We start from the raw sequence: 24,579 nt of genomic DNA on the forward strand, positions 1-24,579 counted from the left end.
ACTATCATATCATCTGTAAATAGTGATATTTTGACTTCTTCTTTTCCAATCTGTATCCCCTTGATCTCCTTTTGTTGTCTGATTGCTCTGGCTAGAACTTCAAGAACTATATTGAATAAGTAGGGAGAGAGTGGGCAGCCTTGTCTAGTCCCTGATTTTAGTGGGATTGCCTCAAGTTTCTCTTCATTTAGTTTAATGTTTGCTACTGGTTTGCTGTATATGGCTTTTACTATGTTTAGGTATGGGCCTTGAATTCCTATTCTTTCCAGGACTTTTATCATGAAGGGGTGTTGAATTTTGTCAAATGCTTTCTCAGCATCTAATGAAATGATCATGTGGTTTTGTTCTTTCAGTTTGTTTATATAATGGATGACATTGATGGTTTTCCGTATATTAAACCATCCCTGCATGCCTGGGATTAAGCCTACTTGATCATGGTGGATGATTGTTTTGATGTGCTCTTGGATTCGGTTTGCCAGAATTTTATTGAGCTTTTTTGGGTCGATATTCATAAGGGAAATTGGTCTGAAGTTCTCTTTCTTTGTTGGGTCTTTGTGTGGTTTAGGTATAAGAGTAATTGTGGCTTCATAGAAGGAATTCGGTAGTGCTCCATCTGTTTCAATTTTGTGGAATAGTTTGGATAGTATTGGTATGAGGTCTTCTATGAAGGTCTGATAGAATTCTGCACTAAACCCGTCTGGACCTGGGCTCTTTTTGGTAGGAGACTTTTAATGACTGCTTCTATTTTGTTAGGAGTTATGGGGTTGTTTAAATGGTTTATCTGTTCCTGATTTACCTTCGGTACCTGGTATCTGTCTAGGAAATTGTCCATTTCTTGTAGATTTTCAAGTTTTGTTGAATATAGGCTTTTGTGGTAGGATCTGATGATTTTTTGAATTTCCTATGATTCTGTAATTATGTCTCCCTTTTCATTTCTGATTTTGTTAATTTGGACACACTGTGTCCTTTATTAGTCTGGCTAAGGGTTTATCTATCTTCTTGATTTTCTCAAAGAACCAACTTTTGGTTCTGTTGATTCTTTCTATGGTCCTTTTTGTTTCTACTTGGTTGATTTCAGCTCTGAGTTTGATTATTTCCTGCCTTCTACTCCTCCTGGGTCTATTTGCTTCTTTTTGTTCTAGAGCTTTTAGGTGTGCTGTCAAGCTGCTGACATATGCTCTTTCCTGTTTCTTTCTGCAGGCACTCAGCGCTATGAGTTTTCCTCTTAGCACAGTTTTCATTGTTTTTGGGTATGTTGTACCTTCATTTTCGTTAAATTCTAAGAAGTATTTAATTTCTTTCTTTATTTCTTCCTTGACCAGGTTATCATTGAGTAGAGCATTGTTCAACCTCTATGTATATGTGGGTGTTCTACCCTTATTGTTATTGAAGACCAGCTTTAGCCCCTAGTGGTCTGATAGGACGCATGGGATTATTTCTATCTTTCTGTATCAGTTGAGGCCTGTTTTATGACCTATTATATGGTCAATTTTGGAGAAAGTACCATGAGGTGGTGAGAAGAAGGTATATCCTTTTCTTTTAGGATAGAATGTTCTATAAATATCTATTAAGTCCATTTGGTTCATGATTTCTCTTAATCTGTCTATGTCTCTGTTTAATTCCTGTTTCCATGATCTGTCCATTGGTGAGAGTGGGGTGTTGAAATCTCCTACTATTATTGTGTGAGGTGCAATGTGTGCTTTGAGCTTTAGTAAGGCTTCTTCTATGTATGTAGCTGCCCTTGTATTTGGAGCATAGATATTTAGGATTGAGAGTTCATCTTGGTGGATTTTTCCTTTGATGAATATGAAATGTCCTTCCTTATCTTTTTTGATGACTTTTAGTTGGAGATTGATTTTATTCGATATTAGAATGGACACTCCAGCTTGCTTCTTCCGACCATTTGCTTGGAAAGTTGTTTTCCAGCCTTTCCCTCTGAAGTAGTGTCTGTCTTTGTCTCTTAGGTGTGTTTCCTGTAGGCAGCAGAATGCAGGATCCTCATTGCATATCCAGTTTGTTAATCTATGTCTTTTTATTGGGGAGTTGAGGCCATTGATGTTGAGAGATATTAAGGAATAGTGATTATTGCTTCCTGTTATATTCATATTTGGATGTGAGATTATGTTTGTGTGCTTTTCTTCTCTTTGTTTTGTTGCCAAGACGATTAGTTTCTTGCTTTCTAGGATGTAGCTTGCCTCCTTATGTTGGGCTTTACCATTTATTATCCTTTGTAGCACTGGATTTGTAGAAAGATATTGTGTAAATTTGGTTTTGTCATGGAATATCTTGGATTCTCCATCTATGTTAATTGAGAGTTTTGCAGGATACAGTAACCTGGGCTGGCATTTGTGTTCTCTTAGGGTCTGTATGACATCTGTCCAGGATCTTCTGGCTTTCATAGTCTCTGGCGAGAAGTCTGGTGTGATTCTGATAGGGCTGCCTTTATATGTTACTTGACCTTTTTCCCTTACTGCTTTTAATATTCTTTGTTTATTTTGTGCATTTGGTGTTTTGACTATTATGTGACGGGAGGAATTTCTTTTCTGGTCCAATTTATTTGGAGTTTTGTAGGCTTCTTGTATGTTTATGGGCATCTCTTTCTTTAGGTTAGGGAAGTTTTCTTCTATGATTTTGTTGAAGATATTTACTGGTCGTCTGAGCTGGGAGTCTTCACTCTCTTCTATACCTATTATCCTTAGGTTTGATCTTCTCATTGAGTCCTGGATTTCCTGTATGTTTTGGATCAGTAGCTTTTTCCATTTTTCATTATCTTTGACAGTTGTGTTGATGAGTTCTATGGAATCTTCTGCTCCTGAGATTCTCTCTTCTATCTCTTGTATTCTGTTTGTGATGCTTGTATCTACGGCTCCTTGTCTCTTCCTTTGGTTTTTCTATATCCAAGGTTGTTTCCCTGTGTCCTTTCTTTATTGCTTCTATTTCCATTTTTAATTCCTTCACCTGTTTGATTGTGTTTTCCTGGAATTCTTTCAGAGATTTTTGTGATTCCTCTCTATAGGCTTATACTTGTTTATTTATGTTTTCCTGCATTTCTCTAAGGGAGTTCTTCATGTCTTTATTGAAGTCCTCCAGCATCATGATCAAATGTGACTTTAAATCTACATCTTGCTTTTCTGGTGTGTTTGGATATTCAGTGTTTGCTTTGGTGGGAGAATTGGGCTCCGATGATGCCATGTAGTCTTGGTTTCTGTTGCTTGGGATCCTGTGCTTGCCTCTCTCCATCAGGTTTTCTCTGGTGTCACCTTGTTCTGCTATATCTGTCAGTGGCTAGATCGTCCTAGCGGCCTGTGTGTCAGGAGTGCTGTAGACCTGTTTTCCTGTTTTCTTTCAGCCAGTTATAGGAACAGGATGTTCTTCTTTCGGGCGTATAGTCTTTCCTGTCTCCTGGTCTTCAGCTGTTCCTGTGGGCCTGTGTCCTGAGTCCACCCGGCAGGTCGCTTGGAGCAGAAAAGTTGGTCTTACCTGTGGTCCCGTGGCTCAAGTTGCTCGTGGTGGGCTGCTTTTGAGCTCTCTGTGAGGGCGGCAACCAGGAGGACCTGTGCTGCTTTTTCCTGGGGCCCCCGTTCACCGGGGTCCCAGATGGCGTTAGGTGTTTTCCTCTGGAGTCAGAAATGTGGGCAGAGTGTAGTCTCTTCTGGCTTCCCTGGCGTGTCTGCCCCTCTGAAGGTTTAGCTCTCCCTCCCACGGGATTTGGGTGCAGAGAACTGTTGACCAGATCCCTTCAGGTCCCGGTGGTGTCTGCCCTTCTCAGTCTTTTTAATGTTACTTGTATGTGTGTTTTCAAGGCTGACCATTTGGTATTGAGTAGCCAATGGGTGTCCTTTTCTAGAAACACTATTGCTCTCACCCTCAGAATTCCTCTAGGTATTTGTGTAGGGTTCCGGCCTCCTGCTTTCTCGTGTCCAAGTTAGTAAGTCTAGTGGTGTCAGCATTTTTCAAGTACTTCTACACGTTTTAGTTCTGTAGTAATTTCATGTTTCTAGTCCTTAATACAGAGCATTTTACAGGTTATACTGAGATTATCAGTGCTAAAATTCTTATTTCATAATTACTGGCCATCTAGATATTGAAAACCTTGATGTTCTTTTAATATTAGACAAACCCCTTGTCTTGAGATCTTCACAGCTCTAGGACACACATGTTCCAACACTATTTGGAGGTGTTCTTTTTCTTAGTTGGAACTCACTACTGCTTTAGGCTCTGTACATCAGCATTCTTTGAGTTGTCCCTGAATCACTGGTTTTGTGGCACTGGTTATTTAGAATTGAGTGGTGATGTTGGTGGTAAACTAATACCCGTCTAAGAGCATTTTTGAGCATCAGCTTCTGAGGCCACCTGGCGGGGGGGCAGGGAGTTACTTCCTTGCAACAAACATAGAAGGAAGGATAAGAAAAAAATCCTCTCTCTCTCTCTCTCTCTCTCTCTCTCTCACACACACACACACACACACACACACACACACACACACACAATATATGGTGGGGATTGGGGCGGCAACAACAGCCAACTTAATATTCAAAATATAATTTAATATTTATCACTCATATTTTAGGATACATGGTCAAAAGATTTAAGAAGGATGTTGTGTTAGTATATAGCTCTTGAAATCTGGGTGTTGGTGGTGAGGTTCGGTCTGAACAATACCTATCACATTCTGTGAATTCGCACTGCCATATGTTAACATGCTGATTTTTGTCTGCATAGTCTCTCATTAAATTGGTTTATTTTAACTTTCAATTTATGCTTGTGTTTGAAACAGGACATGCTGCCATGGATATTGCAAAGGCATATGCTGATTATAGAATAATTGATATGATAAAAGAAAAACTAGATGAACTGCCCAAACCAACAGATAATCAAAAAATGAAAAGCAAGCTTCCTAAACTGAAGACAGAAGGCACAGATGTTAAGAAAGAAGAGGTAAAAACAAAAAGAAGCTACCAACTAGTAGCAGGACACCCTTAAGCTCTTGGGGCAACAGTGGCATTATGTTGCTGTGTACAGCAAGGGAGGGCAGCATCCTATGTGAACCTTTGGCAGTAATTACAAAGACATATCTAGCAAGAAAATTACTATTACTGAAAATTCTATACAGTACTCATTGTAAACAGAATCCACATGAAATACAGATGGGTCAATGATTAGGATATTGAAAAAAGAACTGATGTTGAATTTGTATCTACATGGTCCCAAATTTTACAGATTTGTGAGATGCCTCAAGCATAGAGGAAAAAGACAGTCAAGAAGAAATTGCTATTAGTAAAGATGTCCTAAGTGCATTTCCAAGATGGAGGCTTCTTTAGGGGCACACATGGTTCACTGGAGATCCTTGTAAGGCAGAGACCAGTCAATGAGAGTAAAGGAATAAAAGACTTCATGCCATCACATTGGGGGCCAGGGAACGTAGATAGAGCAGAATGAGCTGAGTCAGGGAACTGGGCAGAAGACACAGAGTTCTGATTGTGGACTGATTGTGGCAGTGGCGTCTCTACCAAATGCTGCCCCTGCTAAACACACCGTTACCATTTTAGTAGTATCCATAGCACAAATAGCCATAGATCAGGGATAGGTACCTTGAAAACTCAGATTATCTGTCCCCAGCAGGACTAATTAAGTGGAGTCCAACAAGGCAAACTAATTATCTTGCCGTGCCTAGAGCTACAGTACTTATAATATTCTATCTTATCTCAAATTTTATCAACTTCCTTTTTTCCTAACTTCAAAGTAAAATGTAGACAAAAAGGTATAGTGAGTGCTTGATTTTAGCAATTTATACTTTAAAAATGTTTTTCCAGGGAACACTGTCATCCATTTACACTGTGCCAGCAATAACAGAGGAGAAGAAAATACACAGGGATAATGTGGTTTACCTCAATTCTCTGATTACCAGTGGCTTCACTAAGAAAGTGGATATCACATTTATCCCTAAAAGGGTGAGTATTTTGAGGAAAGCCTCCATAACACAACAGAGAGCATACACTCTCATTTTTTTCACATGCTGACTCTACACAGGTCATCTGACTAAACACCAGCATCTGTCTTTCACAGTCACCTCTGTGGTGGTCTCACAATCACCTCTGTGGTGGTCCCTTGGCCAGGTTCTGAGACAAAATGTTAACTCCAGAAGTCTGGCTCCATTTGTTACTATATCTATACTAGTAATTACATTTTCCTTAAGGGACTGGAATCTTCTTCAATCAATGGCATTTCTTAGAGCCATTCAGTCATCATATTATATAGACACTTGGTATTGTAACTTCTCAGACCCTATTCCTTACCAAAACATCTTGGAAGCTTCATACAATCAAGGCTGAACAAACTCACTAGTCTCCTAGAATATCTGCCCTTAAATAGGTGGAGACATCTGTGGGGAAAGGAGTTATCTTTCCAGTACCCATCCAGCCAGGCTGAAGATGTATCACTCTCTGCCTTCTGTTACAAAAAAAATAACTTGTCTTCTACATTACACTTCCCAATTCCTTTGATCTTGTGTGTTGCTATCATGGAACCAAACAGCAGTTGGCCCCAAGATGACTAGGGAAGAAATTGAAGGGCACTTCTGACCTCTGTTCCTAGAAGGGTCTCACCAGAAATAGTGATGTTCACATAGCCACCACGGTCATAAGATAGAGTAACGCAGTAGAGCGCACTTTCTTTGGTTCTTTTTTTTTTTTTTTTTTTTCGGAGCTGGGGACCGAACCCAGGGCCTTGCGCTTCCTAGGTAAGCGCTCTACCACTGAGCTAAATCCCCAGCCCCTAGAGCGCACTTTCAATGTGTACTTAATAGTTCCAGTTGAAACTGGGAAGTCTTAGGATGAAACTATAACTCATGAATAGAGTACTCATCTAGCATGTGCTTAGTTAAAAAAATGTGTGAGAGTGAAAATTGCTGTCCATCATGCTAACAGCTGTCTCAACTTTGGCTGTTTATGTAAGATTTGGAGTCCTGAAGCCACAACAGCACAGCTGATCAGGAAGAGGGAACTCCGGAGAGAGAGGTTCACATATGAGGTGGACTTTGAAGACTTCATGATGCCTTTCCAAAAGAACATCACAGAGAAAGCTCAGGCACTGGAATCAATGCTCAAGAATTAAGTCAGTACAGTAGCCTCCTGGGAGAAGTGCTCTGTGGCCTCAGAGTTTGGAGAAAGTACGTATTTCCATCAAAGCCAAAGCAACTCATGCATTAAGAATTTGTTATTAAAGACCAGTTCTTGCTGCAACAGCTATAACAATACTGAGTTGTATTATGCAGCTCCCTTTCAGGTTGCAATGAATGGCAGGTCATCCATATAAATTTCCCAATCTTCACTAAGGGTTAAGTAGGCCACATGGCAGTTATAAATATTGTCAAAAATGTTTCAGATGTGCTCCATTATGTTTATTAAAAATAATTCTAGTGAGCATGCAAGAACCTGGGGTCAACTCCTAGAGCCATGTTTTAAAAACTAACAGTAGTGGTTTTGAATATAGACATATTAAGAAAAGCTCTTAACAATTAGTATAGGTGAACATGCCTATAATCTCAGCACTGTGGAGGCAGAGAATCGAGAACTGGGGGCTATCCTGTTTATAACGAAACTGTATCTCAAAAAAGAGTACTGAGAACATAGCCCAGTGGTAGATAGTTCACCTAAATTGGTTTACAATGTGAAATGATGATGATGATGATGATGATGATGATGATGATGATGAGTCTAGTAGGAATTGGCAGGAACACAAATTAATACCAGGAAAGGAAGATGCCATATAACCCATAGATGTGGGAATTTGTTCCTCAAACCACAGTGTAAAAATGCCTCAAACACCTTGGGCCAGGTAAACTTTAAACATGTACATGCCACTGTTTTCCTCTATTCTGATACTGTAGAGTTCTTGAGTCTTGAATAGCAGTTCCATCCCGTGGAAGCAACTCTCAACTAGTGACTAAACAAAATTGGAGTTTTGGTTGGATGACTGAAGTGTGGACCATAGAGCCCTAGGATAGTGTTAATGTCTAAAAGGTCATATATATTTCTCCATCCTCCCAAATATACCTCTCTCTGCTTCTAGGTAGCTTCCTTAAGGGTTCAAACTAACACTCAAAACCATGGAAATAACCTGTTATGATCTTACTATAAAATAAAAATTTCTCTACTTTGGAGAAATTGCAACTAAGGGTCCATTCAAATGGACTTTATATAATAGCTGATGATTTGAGCAAAATTTCCAGATACTAGAAAATTCTATCCAAGCGTGATTAGAGATATAATATTCCCTTAATATGTTTGGAGAGAGGGAATCAAAGAATAAAGATGGGTTTAGGAAATCCTGCATCAAGAACTGATAAAGGAATTATGGGGAAAAGGAGTCTAGCATGAAGCCCAGCTGCCCAGTGGGAGTTAAGCTTAATGCCTGATCCCTTTTTAGGGAGAAGATATCCTTATAAAGCTGCTATTTAAGAACATAGGACAGTCATTTTACAAATATCCCTGGGTTTTTGTCATATGATTTTCCCAAGAACAGATGCAAACACTATGTTTGAAGCAACAATACCAAGATTGTGACATGTACCTTCTTCAGTACCACGTTAACCAGAAGTCGGAGTGTGGGAAGTTGGTGTCCCGCAGCGTCCTGTGTGTTGTGTCTTGGGGGGTATCTTTGAAAGTATATGAAGTCAGTTTATGAATGTCACTCATTATAATCAATATCCATGCCTGGCTCCATGTGGGACAAGTGCTAATAATGATATGATATTTGGTGTCAGGTTTCCATTTCTTAAATATGTGCCTTTCCTCTGATGGTCAAGGCTTTCTCTTCTCCATTAATCTTGGTAATGTAAGCAGTATGCACTCATGTATTCATTTCTTACTTGACTGACTGACTGTGGAGACAACTCCAAATGCAAGCTGATTACTAGTCTTGCCATAAATTCCTCTTCTACCTTGAACTTTTACAACAGGGAAAACACGGGCGAATTTACTCCAGATCCCTCTTCCAGGGGAGGTTTACAGATAGGATGCAGAAATCACTTACAGCTGTATAACTATTACCACAAGCTTCCTATCTTTGGAAAATCCCAATTTTCCGAACAAGTTGGTTTTGTGTCTCCCAAGGGCCCAGTCTCCTCCCCTTTTTCTATTATTTTTTAAAAATTGGTTTTAAATATTTCAGTTTACATTATCTTAAATGTGCACATTTGTGAAGTATAACATGGTATATAGATTATTAATAAACATCAAATTATTGGACTGGAGAAATGGTTAAGAGAGCTTGTTGCTCTTACAAAGATCTTGAGTTCCATTTCCGGTATCCCTTTCAGGCCCCTCACAACTGTGTGTAACTCCTGTCCCAGGGATCCACTGCCCTCTTCTGGCCTGCAAAGGCACTGCACACACATGCTGTACTTAGCATTAATGTAGATGAAACACTCATATATGGAAATCTTTTAATTAAAAAAACAAACAAAAACCCCTTAAATTCTAATGCCACTTACTGCCATAGGGCAACAAGAGTGTGGACATATAAATAAACTTTCTTTTTCTGCTGTTAGTCTGCCTTTCTTTTAGTCTTATTCACAAGCTCCAGGAGCTGAACACAAACAGGAGCAGAAGGTTCTCTCCTCTGTGTCAGCCTTTACTAACACCATTAGATTAGCTTGACTCTCAAATTGTCCCTTATTCTCCCGACAGAAACCATTAAAATTCAACTGCTAATAACTGATGTCTCCTGACATCAGAAACAAGAGAACTGAATACACTATCAGATATTCATCTCTATCTCACTTATGTGTAGAGACTTTTGTAAACATAAACTGAGAGGAGACCAGTCCTAATTTGCACTCTTTCTCCACATATGAATTTTTTTTCTTTCTAATGGCTTAATTCACTTGAAGTGGAACTGTGTGTGAAAGACATTCAAGTGGAGTTTAACACTAAGACCAAACAGAGTGAAGTCAGAGTTCCTCCAATACCCTGAGAAAGAAAGCATTGGTGGTGTTACCCGAGTTTAGGGACAGCAGCAGCAGCAACAGGAGCTGGGAGATGGGTCTCACCTTCAAAACCTAGCATGGGAAACATGTGTGTCCATCACAGTTATTCTGTATAGGAAGCTTTACTGGCATAAAAGTCTGTCAGTGTTACATGAAAAGATAGCCACATAGATTATACAACACCTAGACTTGTAATTATGCAATGGGTCAAGGGAAGTTTTCTGGGTTTGCAGAGTTTGGGGTATAAATCCTATATTAGCTTCTATTTTATTCTAACTTGTAACCTCTATTTTTAAACAATAAAAATGTAGTACTTTGTAATAAACACATTCTTTTAAAGGACAAACGGTTGGTGCACAGAGGTCTAGAGTATCAAAGTGTCTAGAGTTTTTCTAGTCAGGAACTCTGAGTCAAGAACTGAAGAACAAGTAACCTGAGAAGGGAGCACCTCTGAGACAAGGATAGGCAAGTGAAAGAGGTCAAGCAGGGGAACTCCAGGGGTGGTTAGAACATCAGCAAAAGATCCAGGTATCTGGATTTCTGAATCACCATTAATCCATACCAGCTAAGGGGTGAAGAAATGGTGTTCAGGGCCAGAGGTAATTCCACAGAAGACATGATACCTATCTTCTAGAGAGCGTGGAGAAACTGTGATGGATGCATGGCGCAGTATAATGTGCTTATTTGCTTTTACACCATGTGAACATGGGTAAAAACATGAGTTTTATATACAGACTCAGATTTGAATATTTTCCTAACTGTATGTCTATTTGCCAAGTACCAGTAGCCATGGAATCTCGGTTTCATCATTTGTAAAGAGGGGATAATAGTTGTGTGACCTTAGAGGGTAGCTTCACAGGAACCAGCCATATGTGTTAACAACCTCAGGGCAGCCAGCCATGTGCCCATGTACAGTTGGTAGTCAGCTGTGGTCTGCTGTGAACCATCAGGCAGTAAGGAAAACCAAAGTAGGCAAGAGGAAGAGGAGCAGCAGATCTGGACAGCAAGGCAATGCAAGTTTGCTAAGACACCCTCGTCTGTACTGAGTTAAAATGTTCAATTCTTAGTTTAAGTGACAGAAGCATATACTTATTTATGATGTAGCTAGCTTCTAGTAATCAGACGTGGGCAAATCATACTTGCTATAAGATATTGGTACTAATTCTAGTCATGGCAATTTCAGTAGATAGTAGCCCAAAGGTTTACTTTTTAAAATTTTGTTTTGATTTCCTCCAGCATCGCAATAGTTTTGTAGGTTAAACTGGTTCATAGGAACAGGCTGAGTTAAGATCCCTAGTTCAAGTAATTTTTACGCAGAAAGTTCTCAGACAGAACTTGCCAGAGAAAGGGACAAGATGAAGCAGGAGAAAGAATTAAGGATGTGAAATCAAGAAGGAATTTGCTCTGGCCTGTGGCATGTGACACTGTGGAGGATGGATGTACCAATAGAGGTTGTCTTACCCACTGAGGAGGCTGGGATGTTACCTCCAGCATCAGACACTAGATAGCTCGTGGTCAGAAGAGAACCCTCACAGCCATCAACTGGCTGGGTGATGACGGACTCCTTTCAGGAAAGGTGTGAGAGTCATTCTCCATCATCACCTTTACTAAAGAAGAAAGGCCTAATCAATGAGCTAGGGCACACCAACATGCATGTCTGTGAGACCATTTCCTGAGACCTCTAGGTCATTAGAGGTCCAAACAGTTTAGCTCAGTAGCAGATTCGAAATTTGAATAGATTACAGGATGGTGATTGGAAGATGGTTACTGGGAGTGTGTCCCTGAATGTCATATCTGGCTCCGAGAACTTCCTATTTCTGATTCTCTCTGATTCTATTTGCAATGTGATAAAGATGGTCTTGTGCCACATGTTCCTTCATAACTTCAGTGTTCACCCTCATGATGAGCCCTGGACCATGGAGCCAAGGGAGCCACGAGATCTAGTACACAAGAACAACACTCCAGAGAGGGAGGCAGCTTTGAGCCTCCACTCTCATCAGCTGAGCACGGATGAGCTAGCTGGCACAAAGGAGCACTAGCTGGCAAAGGAAACCTGAATAGGATACTGGCAACACCTTCCATAAATGTGTGCTTTGTATTGAAAAGTTTTAGGGCAGAGGTTGAGAAGTTAATTCTTTGAGGTCATTTTGCATATCAGGCTTTCTCTTTCAAATGAATTCGATTTCATAAGCCTGTCTTATTTACTACTAAGAATAAAATTGAAGCATGAATGAGAACAGCAATGCAAACTCAACTGCCATCTACTTGCATCTAAGAATGCAATTCAAAATCCCGTTGCCAGTTTCTGTTTCTTCAAATTTTAGTATTATTGGACATTGGGGTGTATAAACATCAGAGACAGAAAGATGATTTCTTCCCCATATTCTGGGATAAGATTACATCTACTAGGTACAAATGAATTGGCCCCAGTAAGTTAGTTTAGCAACTTATATTAAATTTTCAATTTAAGAAATTCAGTATGGAGCCACAAATGATGCCCAAGAGACCCACTGAACTCACATCTTGTATTGGAGGAGGGTGGTATAAGAAGAGGGAAGGGGGAGGCTGAGTTATCTTCTACAGAGAGACACTAATTTTATGAAGTCAACTGGACTTTATTGTGTTTTTTTTTAACCATTTCCATGGACTGTATGAATTTTGTGGATTTCTGTTTGTTTAACTTATGGATCCTAGGGGAAATTTACAAATGAAGGTAAATGGGACATTCGTGCAGATCAAAGAAACTCACGATAACATCCTCAGATCCTTCGGCAGTAATTACTACATCTAGCCATGTCTTAGTAACAAGGAAGAACTAAATATTCTGTTTGCATTCTGGAAGTCAGTGGAGAGTTCTTTTATCCCAAGTAAACCATTAGTGTGTGTGATGCCTGCATATTTATTCAGGATTACTAATGCTGCTGTGTTTCCCTTTTGTCTTCATAGGTAAGACTTTGAAGAGGAACTGATACACAAATCTGATCCCCCTAGATTATAGTGATTTACCTGATGATTTGAAAAACTCCCCTGGTTCTCTAAAACTGAAAGAGTATTATGGTCTTTTGTTCCTGAGGCTTCAGTATCAAGCTCCTGCCGAAGGAAGTGAAAAATACAACTTTCCTCATAGGAATTAATGAAATCAACATATAAAATAAAATGAACGATATACAAAGTATTCTGGATAAGTCTGAGTGGATCCCCAGCCATAGAAACACTGCACAGCTAAAGAAAGAGTCAGCCAGAAGGGGGAGTTACCAGCAATAGGACATCACAGGCGTAGCCAGGCAGACCGCACATCCCTAGATAATGTCCTAGGTAGGGGACCTCTATCTATCTTATATGTACATCATCCTACACATCTAAACCTTCTATGCTGTCAAAGGCTAATATTGTCCTAATGTTGAGTCAGCCAGCAACCCCAACTCTGCACACATTTAACGTTACTCATCCACTCAGCACATGCTTATTTACTGCTGGTAATGGAATCCCTAAGCATTTTTCTTGCTCTTTACAAGGAGTAGCTGGTCCAGGTTGTACTCCCCAGGTTTCTGCATCATCTGGTTTCCAAATGGATTCAGAGAATGGAGATCTTATGTGAGACAGAAGGCAGAGGGAGATGTGGAGAAGCCAGGATAATTCTCTTTCCCTCCTTGCCTTGGGTAGCGCCCAGCCAATTGCTGTGTCTATCTCTGTCTCACTTCTCAGCTTCTACCTATCAGTCATGCCACATTTCTTTCAGATGGTCCATTTCTTGTGTTCCATTAGTACTACCCACTCCCCCTGTCCTATCTCCTAGGGATAGTACCAATGGCCTTTGTTCTTAGATCTGGGTTACTTGGTAATGCCAATCTTCTCCCTAGACTCTTCTGCATATCCTTGGACCACTCATACCACCCATCCTTGGACATACTCTCCTTTAAAAAGAACCCTGAGGTCTCCCTTTCCTTGATGGGATCTTTATTTACTAAGTATCAAACTCTGGTGAGTCAAGAGGCAATGAATTACAAACCCAGACTTGGTGACTACCCCAATAATTGAAAACAATAATGCTTAAAATATTCTGCAATGTATTTCTAAAAGGTTTAATATAGATGAAACATTTAGTACAGTAGATGTGGTGGTTTGAATAGGCATGACTGCATAGACTTACGTGTTTACTTGGCCCATAGGGATGCCACTATTAGGAGGTGTGGCCTTGTTCGAGGAAGTGAGTCACTTGTGGGGATAGGTTTTTGAGGTCTCCTATGCTCAACCTATGCCCACTGTGGCAGACAGTCTCTTTCTGGTACCTGCAGATCAAGATGTAGAACTTTTGGCTCCTCCAGCACTATGTCTGCCTGCACATTAGCATGCTTCCTGCCATGATGACATTGGACTAAACCTCTTAAACTATAAGCCAGCCCCAATTAAATGTTTTTGTAAGAGTTGAGGTGGTCAAGCTATCTCTTCACAGCACTAAAACCCAAACTAAAACACTAGCACAGAGTAAAAACAACCATAAAATAGTATAAGATTTCTAGTCACAGCTCTCTATGGTCTATCTTTAGTCATTAGGGATGATATACATGATACTCAAATTATATACAAATAAGATAGCTGTGAGCTCAGGCATGTATTAGAGCACTTAAAATCACTGACCTTGGAGAGAGGCAGACATGCCTGGGAAACCAGAAGAGACTGCACTCTGCACACATCTCTGACACCAGAGGAAAACACCAAACGCCATCTGGAACCCTGGTGCACGGAAGCTCCTGGAAAGGGCAGCGCAGATCTTCCTGGTAGCTGCCGCCATGGAGAACTCATAAGCAACACCCCACGAGCAAACTTGAGCCTCGGGACCACAGGTAAGACCACCTTTTCTGCTGCAAGCAACCTGCCTGGTGAACTCAAGACACAGGCCCACAGGAACAGCTGAAGACCTGTAGAGAGGAAAAACTACACGCCTGAAAGCAGAACTCTCTGTCCCCATAACTGGCTAAAAGGAAACAGGAAAACAAGTCTACAACACTCCTGAAACACAGGCTTATAGGACAGTCTAGCCACTGTCAGAAATAGCAGAACAAAGTAACACTAGAGATAATCTGATGGTGAGAGGCAAGCGCAGGAACCCAAGCAACAGAAACCAAGACTACATGGCATCATCAGATCCCAATTCTCCCACCAAAGCAAACACAGAATATCCAAACACACCAGAAAAGCAAGATCTAGTTTCAGAACCATATTTGATCATGATGCTGGAGGACTTCAAGAAAGACGTGAAGAACTCCTTTAGAGAACAAGTAGAAGCCTACAGAGAGGAATCGCAAAAATCCCTAAAAGAATTCCAGGAAAACATAAATAAACAAGTAGAAGCCCATAGAGAGGAGTCACAAAAATCCCTGAAAGAATTCCAGAAAAACACAAACAGTTGAAGGAATTAAAAATGGAAATAGAAGCAATCAAGAAAGTACACATGGAAACAACCCTGGATATAGAAAACCAAAAGAAGAGACAAGGAGCTGTAGATACGAGCTTCAACAGAATACAAGAGATGGAAGAGAGAATCTCAGGAGCAGAAGATTCCATAGAAATCATCGACTCAACTGTCAAAGATAATGTAAAGCGGAAAAAGGTACTGGTCCAAAACATACAGGAAATCCAGGACTCAATGAGAAGATCAAACTTAAAGATAATAGGTATAGAAGAGAGTGAAGACTCCCAGCTCAAAGGACCAGTAAATATCTTCAACAAAATCATAGAAGAAAACTTCCCTAATCTAAAGAAAGAGATACCTATAAGCATACAAGAAGCCTACAGAACTCCAAATAGATTGGACCAGAAAAGAAACTACTCCTGTCACATAATAGTCAAAACACCAAACGCACAAAATAAAGAAAGAATATTAAAAGCAGTAAGGGAAAAAGGTCAAGTAACATATAAAGGCAGACCTATCAGAATCACACCAGACTTTTCGCCAGAAACTATGAAAGCCAGAAGATCCTGGACAGATGTCATAGAGACCCTAAGAGAACACAAATGCCAGCCCAGGTTACTGTATCCTGCAAAACTTTCAATTAACATAGATGGAGAAACCAAGATATTCCATGACAAAACCAAATTTAAACAATATCTTTCTACAAATCCAGCACTACAAAGGATAATAAATGGTAAAGCCCAACATAAGGAGGCAAGCTATACCACAGAAGAAGCAAGAAACTAATCATCTTGGCAACAAAACAAAGAGAAGAAAAGCACACAAACATAATCTCACATCCAAATATGAATATAACAGGAAGCAATAATCACTTAATATCTCTCAACATCAATGGCCTCAACTCCCCAATAAAAAGACATAGATTAACAAACTGGATACGCAACGAGGACCCTGCATTCTGCTGCCTACAGGAAACACACCTCAGAGACAAAGACAGACACTACCTCAAAGTGAAAGGCTGGAAAACAACTTTCCAAGCAAATGGTCAGAAGAAGCAAGCTGGAGTAGCCATTCTAATATCAAATAAAATCAATTTTCAATTAAAAGTCATCAAAAAAGATAAGGAAGGACACTTCATATTCATCAAAGGAAAAATCCATCAAGATGAACTCTCAATCCTAAATATCTATGCCCCAAATACAAGGGCATCTACATACGTAAAAGAAACCTTACTAAAGCTCAAAACACATTGCACCTCACACAATAATAGTGGGAGATTTCAACACCCCACTCTCATCAATGGACAGATCATGGAAACAGAAATTAAACAGAGACATAGACAGACTAAGAGAAGTCATGAGCCAAATGGACTTTACAGATATTTATAGAACATTCTATCCTAAAGCAAAAGGATATATATTCTTCTCAGTTCCTCATGGTACTTTCTCCAAAATTGACCATATAATTGGTCAAAAAACAGGCCTCAACAGGTACAGAAAGATAGAAATAATCCCATGCGTGCTATCAGACCACCACAGCCTAAAGCTGGTCTTCAATAACAATAAGGGAAGAATGCCCACATATACGTGGAAATTGAACAATGCTCTACTCAATGATAACCTGGTCAAGGAAGAAATAAAGAAATTAAAGACTTTTTAGAATTTAATGAAAATGAAGGTACAACATACCCAAACTTATGGGACACAACGAAAGCTGTGCTAAGAGGTAAACTCATAGCGCTGAGGGCCTGCAGAAAGAAACAGGAAAGAGCATATGTCACCATCTTGACAACACACCTAAAAGCTCTCGAACAAAAAGAAGCAAATACACCCAGGAGGAGTAGAAGGCAGGAAATAATCAAACTCAGAGCTGAAATCAACCAAGTAGAAACAAAAAGGACCATAGAAAGAATCAACAGAACCAAAAGTTGGTTCTTTTAGAAAATCAACAAGATAGATAAACCCTTAGCCAGACTAACGAGAGGACACAGGGAGTGTGTCCAAATTAACAAAATCAGAAATGAAAAGGAAGACATAACTACAGATTCAGAGAAAATTCAAAAAAATCATCAGATCTTACTATAAAAGCCTATATTCAACAAAATTTGAAAATCTGCAGGAAATGGACAATTTCCTAGACAGATACCAGGTACCGAAGTTAAATCAGGAACAGATAAACCAGTTAAACAAACCCATAACTCCTAAGGAAATAAAAGCAGTCATTAAAGGTCTCCCAACCAAAAAGAGCCCAGGTCCAGACGTTTTTAGTGCAGAATTCTATCAGACCTTCATAGAAGACCTCATACCAATATTATCCAAACTATTCCACAAAATTGAAACAGATGGAGCACTACCGAATTCCTTCTACTATGAAGCCACAATTACTCTTATACCTAAACCACACAAAGACCCAACAAAGAAAGAGAACTTCAGACCAATTTCCCTTATGAATATCGACCTAAAAATGCTCAATAAAATTCTGGCAAACCGAATCCAAGAGCACATCAAAACAATCATCCACCATGATCAAGTAGGCTTCATCCCAGGCATGGAGGGATGGCTTAATATACGGAAAACCATCAGCGTCATCCATTATATAAACAAACTGAAAGAACAAAACCACATGAGCATTTCATTAGACGCTGAGAAAGCATTTGACAAAATTCAACACCCCTTCATGATAAAAGTCCTGGAAAGAATAGGAATTCAGGGCCCATACCTAAACATAGTAAAAGCCATATACAGTAAACCAGTTGCTGACATTAAACTAAATGGAGAGAAACTTGAAGCAATCCCACTAAAATCAGGGACTAGATAAGGCTGCCCACTCTCTCCTTACTTATTCAATATAGTTCTTGAAGTTCTAGCCAGAGCAATCAGACAACAAAAGGAGGTCAAGGGGATACAGATCGGAAAAGAAGAAGTCAAAATATCACTGTTTGCAGATGATATGATAGTATATTTAAGTGATCCCAAAAGTTCCACCAGAGAACTACTAAACCTGTTAAACAACTTCAGCAAAGTGGCTGGGTATAAAATTAACTCAAATAAATCAGTAGCCTTCGTCTACACAAAAGAGAAACAAGCCGAGAAAGAAATTAGGGAAACGACACCCTTCATAATAGACCCAAATAATATAAAGTACCTCGGTGTGACTTTAACCAAGCAAGTAAAAGATCTGTACAATAAGAACTTCAAGACTCTGAAGAAAGAAATTGAAAAATACCTCAGAAGATTGAAAGATCTCCCATGCTCATGGATTGGCAGGATTAATATAATAAAAATGGCCATTTTACCAAAAGCGATCTACAGATTCAATGCAATCCCCATCAAAATACCAATCCAATTCTTCAAAGAGTTAGACAGAACAATTTGCAAATTCATCTGGAATAACAAAAAACCCAGGATAGCTAAAACTATCCTCAACAATAAAAGGACTTCAGGGGGAATCACTATCCCTGAACTCAAGCAGTATTACAGAGCAATAGTGATAAAAACTGCATGGTATTGGTACAGAGACAGACAGATAGACCAATGGAACAGAATTGAAGACCCAGAAATGAACCCACACACCTATGGGCACTTGATTTTTGACAAAGGAGCCAAGACCATCAAATGGAAAAAAGATAGCATTTTCAGCAAATGGTGCTGGTTCAACTGGAAATCAACATGTAGAAGAATGCAGATCCATGCTTATCACCCTGTACAAAGCTTAAGTCCATGTGGATAAAGGACCTCCACATCAAACCAGATACATTCAAACTAATAGAAGAAAAACTAGGGAAGCATCTGGAACACATGGGCACTGGAAAAAATTTCCTGAACAAAACACCAATGGCTTATGCTCTAAGATCAAGAATCGACAAATGGGATCTCATAAAACTGCAAAGCTTCTGTAAGGCAAAGGACACTGTGGTTAGGACAAAACAGCAACCAACAGATTGGGAAAAGATCTTTACCAATCCTACAACAGATAGAGGCCTTATATCCAAAATATACAAAGAACTCAAGAAGTTAGACCGCAGGGAAACAAATAACCCTATTAAAAATGGGGTTCAGAGCTAAACAAAGAATTCACAGCTGAGGAATGCTGATTGGCTAAGAAACACCTAAAGAAATGTTCAACATCTTTAGTCATAAGGGAAATGCAAATCAAAACAACCTTGAGATTTCACCTCACACCAGTGAGAATGGCTAAGATCAAAAACTCAGGTGACAACAGATGCTGGCGAGGATGCGGAGAAAGAGGAACAGTCCTCCATTGTTGGTGGGATTGCAGACTGGTACAACCATTCTGGAAATCAGTCTGGAGGTTCCTCAGAAAATTGAACATTGAACTGCCTGAGGATCCAGCTATACCTCTCTTGGGCATATACCCAAAAAATGCCCCAACATATAAAAAAGTCACGTGCTCCACTATGTTCATAGCAGCCTTATTTATAATAGCCAGAAGCTGGAAAGAACCCAGATGCCCTTCAACAGAGGAATGGATACAGAAAATGTGGTACATCTACACAATGGAATATTACTCAGCTATCAAAAACGATGACATTATGAAATTCGTAGGCAAATGGTTGGAACTGGAAAATATCATCCTCAGTGAGGTAACCCAATCACGGAAAAACACACATGGTATGCACTCATTGATAAGTGGCTATTAGCCCAAATGCTTGAATTACCCTAGATGCCTAGAACAAATGAAACTCAAGACGGATGATCAAACTGTGAATGCTTCACTCCTTCTTTAAAAGGGGAGCAAGAATACCCTTGGCAGGGAATAGAGAGGCAAAGTTTAGAACAGAGGTTGAAGGAACACCCATTCAGAGCCTGCCCCACATGTGGCCCATACATATACAGCCACCCAATTAGACAAGATGGATGAAGCAAAGAAGTGCAGGCCGACAGGAGCCGGATGTATCACTCCTGAGAGACACAGCCAGAATACAGCAAATACAGAGGCGAATGCCAGCAGCAAACCACTGAACTGAGAACGGGACCGCCGTTGAAGGAATCAGAGAAAGAACTGGAAGAGCTTGAAGGAGCTCGAGACCCCTTATGAACAACAATGCCAAGCAACCAGAGCTTCCAGGGACTAAGCCACTATCTAAAGACTATACATGGACTGTCCCTGGACTCGGACCTCATACGTTGCAATGAATATTCTAGTAAGATCACCAGTGGAAGGGGAAGCCCTTGGTACTGCTAAGACTGAACCCCCAGTGAACGTGATTGTTGGGGGGAGGGTGGCAATGGGGGGAGGATGGGGAGGGGAACACCCATAAAAATGGGGAGGGGAAGGAATTAGGGGGATGTTTGCCCGGAAACCGGGAAAGGGAATAACACTCAAAATGTAAATAAGAAATACTCAAGTTAATTAAAAAAAAAAAAGAAAACAAAAAAAAGTCACTGACCTTGAAGATAAGCACATTATTAAATTTTTTCATCTTCACTACAATGAAATACAGGAGTCAGGCTGACTTTGTAAAGAAGAGATTACTATTTGGTCCATAGTTTTGCATGCTCAAAGTCCAAACAGCCTAGTACAGGCTGGGTGAAGAACATCGTTGACACTCTTGCTTCATGGAAGATCCCAAAATCAGAAGCTTGTGGAAGTGGAGGTCGCATTACCAGACAGAAAACCAGAGAGAAACTTGGTGAGTCCGAGCTCAACCTAGCATAATTATATTCTCATGAGAACTGATAGGGTATCTATAGTTGCTGGTTTTGTGTGCCAACTTGATACAAGAGTCGTCACACAAAAAGGAACCTCAGTTGAGAAAATGCCTCCATGAGATCTAGCTGTAGGACATTTTCTTAATTAGTGATCATCCCATTGTGGGCAGTAATCCTGGGTTCTATAAGAAGGCAGGCTGAGCAAGTCAGGGAAGCCAGTAAGTAGCATCTTCCATGGCCTCTGCATCAGCTCCTGCCTCCACGTTCAGCCCTGCTCGTATTCCTAACCTGACTTCCTCCAATAATGAACTATGATCTGGAAGTGTAAGCCAAATGAATCCTTTCCTCCCCAAAACTTGCCTTTTTGTCATGGTGTTTTATCACAGCAATAGAAACTCTTAAGACAGTAAGAGGTTCATAAGAAACCTCTAATCCCCTTGCAAGAACACCCCAAATGATCTCACTAGGCTCCACTTCCATAGACCTCCATCCTGGAACATATTCAGTTTATTATCCTGTCAAAACACACCTCTAGGCAATTTAGAAAAGCTAGTACTGGGGAAATTCAATTTTAAATAAAATTCAAATTTTTCATAAAAATCCTAGGATCTTTTTCACATTTAAATAGAACATTGTCAAATCCTAGGATTTCAGACATGTTAGGAAGGAACCATAGGATTCTCCAGTAGAGCTACATGACTCTACCACATACAACCTATGAACTTACAGTATATAAGGCATAACAGGGACTTCAGATAGAGAAATGTCTCATGAACTGAGTTCTGTAGGATAAGGACTCAAGGCCCTCCTGGAAGAGGAGAACTGGATAGTAGGGATGATACCCTGCATGGCAAAGCCATTCCAGAAAGAAGAACAGAGGAAAATCTAAGTAGAAACTGTACCACCAGGGAAGAGTGAGGTCAGATTCTAGGAACCAGTTGGGGAAGTGATTCCATTTCCACTTTATTGTGAGTCTTGCCTCTGCCTAGACTTTAATAACACCACAGATTTTTGATACTTCTAAGTCTCATTCATAGGTCATCTTCCATAAATCCATCAGTAATCTTTCAATATGGCATTTTATTAAAGCCAGTGTTTCAAGGGGAAGATTGAGCAAGTCTTGATTCTTAACATCTCTGGGAATGGGGTGTCACACCTATGCTCTGGTACAGTGCTCATGGTACAGCTTCTTTACTCTCTCTCTCTCTCTCTCTCTCTCTCTCTCTCTCTCTCTCTCTCTCTCTCTCTGTTTTTCTTTCCACATGAGCTCTCATCTCAACAACAAGGTAACAAAAATGGTCCAGTGTTCCCTTCAAGAATCCTGAATGAAAATTTACTCTCCTATAGTAAAAACCAGTGTTTGGGGACTCTAGCATCACTATGGCCTGAGAATGCAGCACTACTGTTGGTCAGATGGATTTTGCAGTGTAATATCTATGGGATAGAGGCCTACTGCAAACACCAAGACTATTACCTAAAGAGGTATACCCTCAAAAGACAAAAAAAGATGTATCCCACCCTCAAAAGAAAAGCCATGGATGTTGGAAAATAAAAGGAATATTTACTCACTACAAATCATGTAGGATCATTAGGTACCATAATTTCTGAAAACTACCTCCCAAGCCTTTATCTCTGCAATACTACCTAGGCAAGCTCCTTTGACCTCTACTTGGACTGGTTTCCATCTTAATATTTTACTTAGGCTTGTGTCTTTTAATCTAAGTCCCATCAACACATGACATTTGACATTTTTGAACATTTTAATTAATTTTAGCATATAATTAATGGATTTTATTTTGATGTTTTGGCTATCATATTTATACTAACCACCCCACTGCCTTCTGCCATTTTCTTTATCCTCCAGTAGTCACCCTTGTGTTTTCATGAATAAGGTTTTGAGTTTACCATGGTGGTTCCAACACCAACTCTCACAAATATACTCACTTCTTGTCTCCCTGTCAAACTAACCCTTACTATTTCCTGGTCCATTAAAGGAATCACCAACCATTCTAACATGAAATACAATTTCCTAATCATTAGCATGCCATTTCTCTTTCCTCCATACTCATCTGTTGCAAAATTTAAATATGCTTCCCATTATCCACACCCATAGTATCCAATCCTCACCATCATCTCTCCATACAAAACTGATGAGGAATCTCCTTTACATTTGTTCCTTTCCTGTAGTCTATTCACTGCTTCCAAATACTTCTGTTTCAATGAATTAGTATATATAAGTACCAACACACACACACACACACACACACACACACACACAAATTCACTGAAATAAAAATATATATAATATTCTGCATGACTGCCACCTTCCATGACTGCTGTATTTATGAATTCTTGTATCTGACAATGGACCTTGTTTTTCTGCAGGACTCTAGATTTTTTTCTCTTCGCTGGTACAAAACAATTTCAAGTCTTCCTCAAAACAGTTTCACTACTACTCGTTGGTACTGGGTGTCCCTTACTCCATCTGATCTCATAGTTGAGATTCAATTCCAGTCTTATATTTGAAAAGAAGCACCAACTATTCTGAATTCAACTATTCTGAAGCACCAATTATTCTGATTGCAAACAAGAGTGGAAAGATTCATTCTAATCTCCTTTGCAAAAGACCTTTGCAGGTCATTTTTGACAATGGGATGACAAAACTGGGGAAGGAAAGACAGTATGTTCCCACAGCACATGTCAGCAGATAAATGTGTTTTGCAGAGATAAACTCCATTCCTAAATTCTTGTGATCAAACATGAGCATAGACCTTGCCTTGCCTGTTTTTCTGTAGCACAGATCCAAAGAAGCACAATAATATGAATTGTTTGGCAACACATTTTTTTCCAGAGTTCTATAAAGCTTTTGAACTTCCTTTATTTAAAGTTAACAATTAGGAATACATGCAAAACGGCAATCGGTGATCATATTATTCAAGTTATTTTGTAACAAATGTCTGGCAAATAGAGATAAGTACTGGAGGGGTTAAAAGATGGAGGGAGGGAAAGAGACAGGGAGCATATTGATTGGTTCAGTTACAGTAATTGGGTTGGTGGTTTTCTATTTCATCCTTCAACTTAAAAACATGATCTAGGTTGTACCAAAATGTACTTAAATCCTTTATACGTTATTCCAAAATCAATAGTTCAGAAACACAATTCTTTTTTAAGCTTTTGGTTTAAAGAAAATTACTGGAACAGGGAGAGAGAAAAGGTGTTTTTATTCTAGTCCAAACACTTCTGGCTGATTCTGGTTTCTCCCTATTCAATCTCTTACCTCTACCTTGGAGTTGTTGAGATATTTTAAAAGGAGAGAAATGAAAAAATTAAAAGTTAGACATTTATATAGAAGAATAACAGAATAGTTATTATAAATTGGGATGAACATGATGAGACAAAAAGGCCCAAGTAAGGTTTTTAATAGATAGTCAAGGAAGACTTCTTTGAAGAAACGTCCACACTGAGGGGTAGAGTGGGAAAGGCAGCCAGACTGTGCATAGGGAGGA

The 24,579-nt window shown here is 39.7% G+C and overlaps 1 protein-coding gene and 1 long non-coding RNA gene across 8 annotated transcripts in view; one reads left to right on the forward strand and one right to left on the reverse strand.

The window, feature by feature from the left end:
• Positions 1-13,163, forward strand: part of Ankef1 (ankyrin repeat and EF-hand domain containing 1) — a 35,260-nt gene extending 22,097 nt beyond the window's left edge. For 5 of the 6 annotated variants that reach the window (XR_010064586.1, XR_010064585.1, XR_010064587.1 and 2 more), the window contains 4 exons: positions 4,778-4,938; positions 5,814-5,951; positions 6,955-7,168; positions 12,935-13,163. Coding sequence is in view for 1 of the 6 variants with exons in the window: in NM_001393870.1 (NP_001380799.1) it covers positions 4,778-4,938; positions 5,814-5,951; positions 6,955-7,113 (458 nt within the window). In the remaining 5 variants the exon portion in view is untranslated. Of the gene's footprint in view, positions 1-4,777; positions 4,939-5,813; positions 5,952-6,954; positions 7,256-12,934 lie in introns of those variants that run through there. The other variant, NM_001393870.1, reaches the window with a different exon arrangement.
• Positions 1-24,579, reverse strand: part of LOC108350472 (uncharacterized) — a 189,722-nt gene that overhangs the window by 5,228 nt on the left and 159,915 nt on the right. The gene's annotated exons all lie outside the window — the stretch shown is intronic.

This window comes from Rattus norvegicus, chromosome 3, assembly GCF_036323735.1.
Source record: "Rattus norvegicus strain BN/NHsdMcwi chromosome 3, GRCr8, whole genome shotgun sequence".
NCBI classification, from domain to species: Eukaryota; Metazoa; Chordata; class Mammalia; order Rodentia; family Muridae; genus Rattus; species Rattus norvegicus.